This window comes from Aulonocara stuartgranti, assembly GCF_965226115.1.
Source record: "Aulonocara stuartgranti genome assembly, chromosome: 17".
Classification (NCBI taxonomy): domain Eukaryota; kingdom Metazoa; phylum Chordata; class Actinopteri; order Cichliformes; family Cichlidae; genus Aulonocara; species Aulonocara stuartgranti.
Window position 1 is genome coordinate 21,033,209 of NC_138953.1, and position 11,179 is coordinate 21,044,387.

The 11,179-nt window shown below is 42.1% G+C and overlaps 1 protein-coding gene across 2 annotated transcripts; it reads left to right on the forward strand.

Annotated features, from left to right (window-relative positions):
- The first annotated feature begins 108 nt into the window (after nt 1-108).
- On the forward strand, nt 109-7,539 carry slc35e3 (solute carrier family 35 member E3). Of its 2 annotated transcripts, XM_082510450.1 has the most exons (9): nt 109-411; nt 525-720; nt 2,021-2,481; nt 2,617-2,727; nt 2,809-2,868; nt 4,330-4,428; nt 4,763-4,845; nt 5,778-5,862; nt 5,949-7,539. In XM_082510450.1, exons 3-9 carry the CDS (start codon nt 2,089-2,091, stop codon nt 6,048-6,050), a joined length of 933 nt encoding a protein of 310 aa, XP_082366576.1. In that variant the 5' UTR covers nt 109-411; nt 525-720; nt 2,021-2,088; the 3' UTR covers nt 6,051-7,539. The 2 variants fall into 2 exon arrangements, with proteins under 2 accessions (XP_082366576.1, XP_082366575.1); XM_082510449.1 differs by lacking the exon at nt 109-411 and having other exon boundaries at nt 421-720.
- Nucleotides 7,540-11,179: the final 3,640 nt, after the last annotated feature.

Below are 11,179 nucleotides of genomic sequence, written 5' to 3' on the forward strand. Positions count from 1 at the left end.
GAGTTCCAAGGAGAAAACCACTGACCAAAGACAGGCCAAAGGCTAGTCTCATGTTAGCCAAAACACATCTTGATGATCCCAAAGTCCACAGAATATTTTGGGAAAAATATACTTTTAGAAGGTTTAAGTCCTGTTACACCTCACATAAAACTAACACCACATTTCATAAAAAGACCATCATACTAACAGTCAAACATAGTGGTAGTGTGAATGTCTGGGGCTGCTGCCCTTTAGGTTCTTTGTGTGGCCCAGTCAGTTTGGACTTAAATCAGACTGAGATGCTTTGGCACGGACTTAAACATGCTGGAAAACCCTTCATTGTGGCATTCTGCAAATTCTGCACCCGGCTTAGTTTCTCTATGGAGGGAGACATCTGCCACATAGACCACCTCTGCGCTCCTCTTCCCTCCGGTCCGTTAGCAGCCGCTGTTGCTTGATAGACACAAACGGTAAACGGTGTTAAACTGGGAGGAAGCAGGAACATATTCACTCACTGGGTGTTTTTTTTCTTCTCCTGCTGCTAGAAGTCACGGCTGTGTTACGATCTGCGGAAGAGCAGGGAAGACATTCCTCCGGCACAGCAGCGGGGATTTGGGCACTGCAGAGGCCGGGAGAGGAGCTTCGAACGCCGGGGAAGACCGGTACCTCTCCGGGGTTTGTTTGGCGGCAGCAAGGCGAGACGGAGGAGAAGCAGGGAGGCAAATGGAAAGATGACCCGAGGTAAACTTTATTCAGTGCCTGGCAGACAGACAGAGAAGCGGATAAGTCTTTTTTTTAATATATATATATATATGTATACTACGTATCGTTTTAGATGTGAGTGGAGCTGTGAACTTGAGTAGCTCTACCGGTTTCCACCTAATGGTTTTAAGTAAAACATAAAGTAAGACCGAGCATCAGGCAGAACTCCGTTATTTTAACCGTTAACCATTACAAACGGCAAAATGTTCCCTCCGGTAGTCTGAAGGCTTGGAGAGGGCTTAACGATTATTATGCTATTTACGACACTGGATTACAATTTAAGGAACTTTCTTTTGTGTGCTTTCAGTGTATTGGAGTAAAAACACCTATATTAATCTCTAATATTCAGTTAGGTCCATAACTATTTGTTCACTGGGACGCCTAACGTGGCTTAGCCATTATTACCCTAAAAACACAAATAAATCTATGATAGAGAGCAGAAACTTCATAAGTCACCAAGTAAACGCACTGCTCAGCCCAGCAGCACCCAAAGGCCCAAAAGGCCACTACAGATAATAAAAACAACTTTATGACATCTAACCAAGTAAAAGACTTGGGCAAGTGTATCACAGTCAAAGTCTATAACTAAGGGATGACTTCATGAATGGAAATGGAGATGATTTACAACAAGGTGCAAATACTGGTTACTATTAATGCTTATTATTGAAGTGATTGCTTACAGAAACATGAGGATGGATTGCAAAGTGTAAAGGGTTGTACTCGCTCCTCACAATCAGACAAATGACACAAAACTGATCAGATAGCTTCAAAGGGGAAATTCATAATGACCTAAAGAAGGCTGCAAAAGTAAACTAAAATAATAATAATAATGTGATATTCTTCATTGGACAAGTCAGTCACCTGATCTCAAACCAATAAAACAGCCTTTCTGTGACTGAAGACTCAATAAAACAAGCAGCAGCTGACAGGAGCTGAAGTAAAGGCATGGCGGAGCATCTCAAAGTAGTAAATGCAGCATTTGGTGATCACTGACTTTCATCCAAGTACCAAAAATAATCCCTATATTTAAGTTAGTTTGCTCAATTACGTCTGAGACTCAAAAATTGAGGTCTATGTATAAATATGATAATATATTTACCTTCATATAGTTAATTCAGTGCTTTTGTTAAACCTTTTAATGATTTTTTTAATTGTAGTTGTTGGATTCTCAAAATAGAAAAACACTTATCTTGCTTGTAGCTTGTATTGTACCATGAGCGTCTTGACTGTTTTTTTTTTAGTTTTAGACTTTCTAACACTCGTATCTCTCTTTGGCCAGTGTGAGCAGCTCAGCTAAGTTCAACAAAGCTCCGTCTGAGTAACTTTAACTCTGAGGCCTCCCAGATCATGGCTGCCAGCTTTTTAGCCAACAGGAGCATTGTTGCTGGCCTGCTGGTCAATCTATTCTCCTCCATCTGTATCGTCTTCATCAACAAATGGATCTACGTACACTATGGCTTCCCCAACATGACCCTGACCCTCGTTCACTTTGTGGTCACCTGGCTGGGACTCTACTTCTGCCAGAAAATGGATGTTTTTGCTCCAAAAAGCCTTCCGATTCGCAGGATCGTGTGGCTGGCTCTGAGCTTCTGCGGGTTCGTGGTATTTACCAACCTTTCCCTACAGAACAATTCGATAGGAACGTACCAGTTGGCTAAAGCAATGACCACTCCCGTCATCATCCTCATCCAGACCACCTACTACAAGAAGACCTTCTCCACCAAGATTAAACTTACACTGGTTAGCAAAGTCCCATCTGCTTGTTAGAGCTGTAGAAACATGCCAATCTGAATGATTCTTACAGGATACTGGGGTTTGGGTCACTTTGGGGTAAGTGAGAAACAATGTCAGCACAATCTGTTCCCCTCTCCTCAGGTACCCATAACATTAGGAGTGATACTGAACTCGTACTATGATGTGCGGTTCAACTTGCTGGGGATTGTGTTCGCGTCTCTTGGAGTTCTGGTGACGTCACTTTACCAAGTGGTGAGTAAATGTATATGCTGACAAAACACTCCACAGAGACTGAAGTAAAGTAATTAACTGTTCTCCACATTTCTCTCTCAGTGGGTGGGGGCAAAGCAACATGAGCTCCAGGTGAACTCCATGCAGCTTTTATACTATCAGGTGAGACCCAGCCTCAAACCAAGTAAGAGATCACTGAATACTCAGTATCTAGAGTTAGATAATCTAATCAGTTTTCCTATGTAATACTGCTTATTATGCGATGGGGGTAGAACTGGACTGCTTACTTTGCTTGCCTTGAGTTGTTGGTCATTATTTATTATTGTTTTGTCTGTGGATTTTATAAGATGTTAGAATTGATTTGGAACTCTATTTTGGAATTTGCAACAAGACTTTTGTACTTGTTGATTTTATTTATTTATTTTGACCAGAGACTTGATTTTAGATTTATTTCCTTTTATTGGGGCCTGAGGTTTGTAGCTTTAGTTTAGGGTCATAATTGGAGACTCGCTGGCTTGTCTCGACTTGGAACCAGACTGAAGATGCAAGGCTTTGGACTTTGTTCCCTTTCATTTGGGATTTGGCCTAAGACTTTCAGATTTAGTCCCAGGACTTCTTTGCATTTTTTTTGGAACTGGAGTTGGAAATTAGATCTTTAATATTTGTTTACTTGCTAATATTTTATTTTGGACTTGTTTCCCTTTTCTTGAAACTTGTAATGCTAATGATTTATTACAGGACTTGTTGATGAACAACTGGGCTTTTGATTTTGGACAGCAAACTGGATAGGGACTTTAGACCCTGGGCTTAATTTTTGTACTATTATTCATTTCATTTGGATTATTTCCTAGGTTTTAATAAGTATATTTCTAGGAATGTTTGGCCTTACATTAAAACTGGAATTGGGACTTGTTATTCTTTTCTTGGGATTCTTAGAGACTTAAAATTTTCATTTTTGATTTGCAGGTTGCTCAATTGTGTCTTGATTTGGATTCATGATATTTTCTTGGACCCGCTGGTACAGAATTATGTGGGACTTGTTACGAGTTGTCATCTAGAGTTATGTTGGTACTTTTTGATACTTTCAGATGATTTGGGGCTTTGACGTTGGCCTATGGCTCGTCCTGTAACTTGCTGATATAAATTATTCAGGACCTGTTACCGTCATATAGGGCTTCTTCATAATGACTTGCAAATTGCCTCTAGATCTGCTGATGTTTGGTTTAGAGCTTGTTTGTACCATTCAGTTCCAAATGATGGTATTGGAATTGGACTTGGAATTAAAAAGTACTTTGTCCACTAGATCTTTAGTACCACGTATTTAACATAGTTTTCAAGGTTTTTGTTTAAAAAAAAAAAGACAACTTTAAAATTAATTATTTAAAATGTATTAATTAAAAGATTGTTTGACGATTGTCACCTCACCAACACAGTGTAGACTAGAGCAGTAAAATCAAACGTTAATCAGCTTCAGTGTCTATTAAGCAATGTGTCTTAAAGACACATTACAGGTCAGAGACAGATTAGCTGAGAGCTTTGGAGTAATAGTAGGATGTTATTTATATTTTATACTTGTTATAATGCAATGGCTGTAGATTTTTACTGCACAGACTGTCCTTTTAGGCTCCTCTATCGTCAGCCTTCCTGCTCTGCATCGTTCCACTGTTTGAGCCGCTGACTGGATCCGGAGGAATATTTGGACCCTGGTCTTTGCCTGCTCTGGTCAGACTCAACATGACACACACACTAACACACCATTTAAAAAGACGCACACAACTGCAGCTACATGATCTGCAATTGGATCTAATGTCTGGGACTTTCCAAGTAATAGTCTGCCACATTTTATCAAAGACATTAAAAGCGGGGCATTTATTCTGCCTGTCTGTTCTGCTGATAGTCACATTGGTCAGTTGGTTATTAAATACTGCTATATGTATTAATAGATAGAAGTGTTTAATTTAATACATTGACTCATGTTCCAAGTCTTAGTTTGAGATTTGGAGCAGCTGGTAACAGTGTTTTCCTTTTCTTCTGGCTGCTTTCTTCTTCCTTCTAGATGACTGTGCTGTTCTCGGGCGTGGTGGCTTTCCTGGTCAACCTATCCATCTACTGGATCATTGGAAACACCTCACCTGTTACGTATCCTCAAACACTTGTGGGCCAGAAGAGGTCTTGTAATGTCAGTGGTTGCTTCAGTTTGTCAGTGGTTGCTTCAGTTTGTCGTGGATCTCGTTGGAGTTTACTTTAATAAATAAGTAAACTGAAGTAATTTGTGCAAATATGAGGCTTTCTTTGGACTTCTTGTGTTCCTGATCTCCTTCAGGGGAGACATTGGTTTTCTCTGGCAGCTTTGGGAGCTACATATGTATCAAACTTTCTAGTCTTATTGAAAGGGTTGCAGAACTTCTTAAAATGGTGTTTAAGAAGTTCTTTACAGTGAACCTGTTTATGTCTTGGAAAGATTTAAAACCTCCTTGAGTCAGTTTTCGTGTTTCAGCGTCTTGAAGTCTTTGTGAGGAGCTTTTTAGGGATTCAAGAACTCCAAACCAAACACCTCTTTAAGGGTTGAGAACTTTTATATTAAAGGTTTTGTGTCTTCTTGATCATTTCGCTGTTTTTCTTAGGTTTTGAGGACTCACCCAGGTTTTTGGAACTTTTTTTTTTTTTAAGAATTTTTTAAGGCGGTTTTAGGTTTCTGGTTTTATTGGCATTTTGTGAGGAGCTGTCTAACCTAATGCTCATCTAAATCAAAAGTAGGCAGTTGATGTAGTTCAGGCATCTAACTAGTGTTTTTAAGGCATGTTGAACATGTTATCCTTCCAGAAAGTCACAAAAGAGAGAAAGGCCTGTACATTTCTCCATTGATTGCTTTCCTTACACCTCTGACCCAGATAAGTGGTAAAAAAAAAAAAAAGCAAATTGCAATTAAACATCTTGAAGAGGTCTTCAGAGACTTCTGGAAGAGTTGTGGTCTTTTCAGAATAGTGCTGAGGGGTTTGCCTCAAGGTCCTTCTGGTACAAATATTTCAGATGACATTCATAAATGTTGTTATCCTGATTCTAGTTCACAGCTATAACATGTTTGGTCATTTTAAATTCTGCATCACACTGGTTGGTGGATACCTGCTCTTCCATGACCCACTCTCACTCAACCAGGTGAGTCTTCCTGTGCTGCTCTGATGAGTCAAACCAGGCAGTTTTCAGTTTCCAAACCTTCTACTCTCCTCCCGTCTCTCACTCAGGCGTTGGGGATCCTCTGTACTCTGGCAGGTATCCTGTCCTACACTCACTTCAAGCTGATGGAGCAGGAAGAAGGGAAGAGCCGGCTGGCTCAAAGACCCTAGGCCATCTTTACATGTTGGTCTGCTGCACAGACTCCTGCTATTGGCCATCCACAGTGAGACCGGCTGGAGATACCTCTTTAGATATTTTTACCATTTTTATTACAGGTATTTTTTTAGAAGAGAAGGGATTTCATCGTGGATCGTGTCAGATTTAAACGTATATGGCATGTTAACACTGCTGTTCGTACTACTTCCACTGAGCTTCAGCAGCACTGATCCAAAGTCTTAAAGAAACCTGAAACTCATAACAAAGGCAGCTCCTCAAGTGTTAAATCACTCTCATCACGCAGCTTTAACACAGATGGATGGAGGTGTGGTTTAAACCAACCAATCAAAAGAAGGCTGCAGTTGAGCTCTGTGAAAGATCCTTCAGGACACCAAACCTTCATCTACTGCTGGAGGCTGAAAAAAAATTGCAATTACAGTAATATTAGAAAAATTGCATCATCATCTGCTGTTTTTCTGATTTTTGGTACTCACATTAGCTGTAGAGTTGAAGGACTTCGACATTTATGATAGTCCAGACATGAAGGCAGAAGACATTGATGGGAATCCATCAGCAATCTGCATGGACATGTTTAAACAAGTTTACATAGTGAATACTTCTGTCAGGTCCCACCTGTTATCCATCAACCACTGGAAGAAACCAATTTGATTTGAAGTGAAATTTGAAGGATTTTACTTATTAAATCATCTCAGTGACTTACAGATCATGAACACAGAAACTCAGACACTGTTGGGGCTACAGCAGTTTTCCAAAGAAGAAGTCAGTGGCAGAAGCTTTTCTGTTATCAGCCTTTCTGTATAAGTAATTTCCATAGACTGATGAAAATTAATTTGATTGCAAGTCAAATACCAGTAACTTACAGGTGGTATGAAGTGATAAATGAGGTTCAATATTCAATAATCAGTTACTAAATAACTTCTCCATAAACTTCTAAAATTTGTGGAAGACTTTATAATCAGGCAGAAATGGGTCAAAGTGAACTGGTTTATAAAATGATGGTTTCTTCCATTTCTGAGTCTCTGGCTCCTGTTACTGATCTGAAAAGTGACTCGTTGCAGTTCTGCAGGACTGAGTTTGCTGTGTAAAATTTTTGTGGATTTTGCAAACGTTATTTGTTTGGCCCTTCAAATCAGACACTGCCCTGAATGATTCATTAATCTGTTGGGGGGTTTTGTTGTTGTTTAGAGTCTGCGATAGGTCTAGTTTTATTTCAGATTTAGCCACATTCATTGCTGATGTAACTTTTTAAAATTAGTATTTTTTTGATAAAATTTTCTTAGCTTGTGTAGCTGTTATTTAGAGACATATTGCATTGTTTGGGGTTTTTTTTCCTGATCCTTTGTCTTGACCCTGTTGATGGTACAGGTGGGATTTTGGGGACGTGGCTCAGCGAAGCATGACGATCTGCTATTGTGGATTACATATCTGGAGAAATATTCAGTTGCTCAAAGAACTGTTGAAATAAAACTTTAATCTTCTGCATCTACAGTGATTTCTTCTTCATGACACTTTGTGATGTACAGCAGCTTCTGAACATGTAGTCCTCAATCTGACATCCTCGTGCTGAGCATGCTCAGTAGAGCTTTCTTGTTTATATTTCACTGTATTAAGCAAATTCAGCCTGCTGAATAAAAACAAATTTAGTGGCAGTTTGCATTGTTTGAGGGTACACAAGTATCTAGATGTGGTGCTCCTGAAAAAAAAACACCATCCGTTAGTCTTTATGATCTTGTTTACTTGCTATCATAAATATGCTTTTAAAATGACTTCTTTTATTAAACGTGGCCAAAGTCTGAGCTAAAATTTCTGACATGCAGTCTTATCTACTCTTCACTTTGTATTAAGCAAGAAGGAATGTTGCATAAACAGACATCTTGTGCACAGAACCTCTACGCACCTGCTGTTCAAACCTGTGTATTGGAGGCAGCCAATGAGAAGAGAGTTGGTTTAAAGGGTGAGGATGAACTGAGTTTGAGCTTTACAGCAGTAGCTTTGCATGTCTGTAAAATATGGAGTTGGAAGTTAGCAGAATGGTTTAAACAGCCTCTTTAGGAAGGGCAGCATTTTCATCATTAATCGTCCAGACATGACATCGTAAAAAAGCACACGGTTGTCATCTGTAATAAGCATGTTATAATATAACCACACCTAAGTGGAGTTCTCCAGTGAATGGCTTCGCTGTGGAGCGTCCCTGGGTTTCCCCTCACATGCATGTGTGCCTCGTTCATACCGTGCCAATAAAGCTGCAATTGTAACATACACACACACACAGCAAGGCTGTGCCAGGAGGGAATTTCAGATGAATGAACAAGTGGAAAGAGTGTGTTTAAATAAATCTCTACTCTCTGAGGAATGAGCAAAACCCGAGAACTGTTATTAAACTGCATACTGCGGGCATCCTGCTGCTACCACTGTGGGTATGTATAGATGGTATTCAGAAGTGTTATTTTTGGGAAGAGAGGACTAAAATGCAGGCTCTGGGAGGCCGAATAAAAATAAAAGGAAAAGTTAGCTTTAAAAGCTGATGAAATACATACTGCTAAAATCACAAGAGGAATCAGAGACTTGTGAAAAGCACAATGAGAGAAAGTGGAAAAGAGGGAAAGGCAGAACTAGAGCCACAGCTGAATAGTTCATTTCTCTTGGGAAAGTTTCTAACTGAGTGAAGTGTCCCTGAAGCGCAGCCACAATAAGAGCTGTCTGAATTCTGTGAATACTTGGGAAAAGTACTTCAGCCTTGTTGTCTGTCTTGTTGTATCTGCCACCGTCTTCTAAACCATACATCCATTCTCTTCTGCTTATCCGGTTGAGGGTTGCTACCATAGGACGGGAGTCAGTCTGTCTCAGTGCTAACCACTCCACCCTGTCTTCTTCCCTCTTTCGTGCACTGTCGGTTGCTTTGGATGGTTGCATATATATATATATATATATATATATATATATATATAAAAATTAAAAAAAAAACACTCAGCACGCCCCTGCGGGCGGTCTATCCTTCAAGCTCGGGTCCTCTACCAGAGGCCTGGGAGCTTGAGGCCTGCGCAGTATCTTAGCTGTTCCCAGGACTGCGCTCTTCTGGACAGAGATCTCCGATGTTATTCCCGGGATCTGCTGGAGCCACTCGCCTAGCTTGGGAGTCACTGCACCTAGTGCTCCGATTACCACGGGGACCACCGTTACCTTCACCCTCCACATCCTCTCGAGCTCTTCTCTGAGCCCTTGGTATTTCTCCAGCTTCTCGTGTTCCTTCTTCCTGATATTGCTGTCATTCGGAACCGCTACATCGATCACTACGGCCGTCTTCTTCTGTTTGTCTACCACCACTATGTCCGGTTGGTTAGCCACCACCATTTTGTCCGTCTGTATCTGGAAGTCCCACAGGATCTTAGCTCGGTCATTCTCCACCACCCTTGGGGGCATCTCCCATTTTGACCTCGGGACTTCCAGGTTATACTCGGCACAGATGTTCCTGTACACTATGCCGGCCACTTGGTTATGGCGTTCCATGTATGCCTTGCCTGCTAGCATCTTGCACCCTGCTGTTATGTGCTGGATTGTCTCTGGGGCATCTTTACACAGCCTGCACCTGGGGTCTTGCCTGGTGTGATAGACCCCAGCCTCTATGGATCTTGTACTCAGAGCTTGTTCTTGTGCTGCCATGATTAGTGCCTCTGTGCTGTCTTTCAGTCCAGCTTTGTCCAGCCACTGGTAGGATTTCTGGATATCAGCCACCTCCTCTATCTGCCGGTGGTACATACCGTGCAGGGGCCTGTCCTTCCATGATGGTTCCTCGTCTCCCTCTTCTTTCTTGGGTTTCTGCTGCCTGAGGTTTTCACTGAGCACTCGGTCAGTTGGGGCCATCTTCCCAATGTATTCTTGGATGTTCGTTGTCTCATCCTGGACTGTGGTGCTGACACTCACCAGTCCCCAGCCCCCTTCCTTCCGCTTAGCGTACAGCCTCAGGGTGCTGGACTTGGGATGAAACCCTCCATGCATGGTAAGGAGCTTTCTTGTCTTTATGTCAGTGGCTTCTATCTCCTCCTTTGGCCAGCCTATTACCCCAGCAGGGTACCTGATCACGGGCAGGGCGTACGTGTTGATGGCCCGGATCTTGTTCTTACCATTCAGCTGACTCCTCAGGACTTGCCTGACCCTCTGCAGGTACTTGGTGGTTGCAGCCTTTCTAGCGGCCTCTTCATGGTTCCCATTTGCCTGCGGGATCCCCAGGTACTTGTAACTGTCCTCTATGTCTGCAATGTTGCCTTCTGGTAGTTCAATCCCCTCAGTTCTGACTACCTTCCCTCTCTTTGTTACCATCCGACTACACTTCTCCAGTCCGAACGACATTCCAATGTCATTGCTGTATAGCCTGGTAGTGTGGATCAGTGAATCGATGTCTCGTTCACTCTTGGCATACAGTTTGATGTCATCCATGTACAGGAGGTGGCTGACAACTGCTCCGTTCCGTAGTCGGTATCCGTAGCCAGTCTTGTTAATGATCTCACTGAGGGGGTTCAGGCCTATGCAGAACAGCAGTGGGGGTGGGGGTGATGATATCTCCCCCCCTGACCTGGCGTCCTGACTCCTCCTTGCCGTAGCATTTGTGTTGTACCTCGTCAATCTCTAGCTGTGAGAGCAGTCCCTTCTTTCGAATGTTGGAACACTGAGCTACTAGTTGTTTCGCCGTCATTGTGGATGTTGGGTATCGAAGAATCCATAGGTCCCTCATCCTATTCATGTAGCCCCTTCCGCCGGGGTTACTTGCGTAGTAGCATTCCAACAACGCCCTGTTTTCGTCTCTTGCCCACCGATGCCTTCTTGTTCCAGTAGCCCACTTTTCGTCAGGGTGCCCTGGTTCCTCAACACCTGACGCGGACCTTGTTGATCCGGGCGACGTCCGAACCGGCATGCCTTCTTATTTATCTGTCTCGCTCATGTCTGCGGTAGGCTCGCTTAGCATAGGGGGTCTAGCCTTAGGACCCTTACTGGATACAGACGCCCCAGGCAGGAATCGAACTTGCGATCCTATATATATAGCTATATATATATATATATATATATACACATACATACATACATACATATGTATATATAGGCTGTATCCCAATTCAGGGTCTGCAGC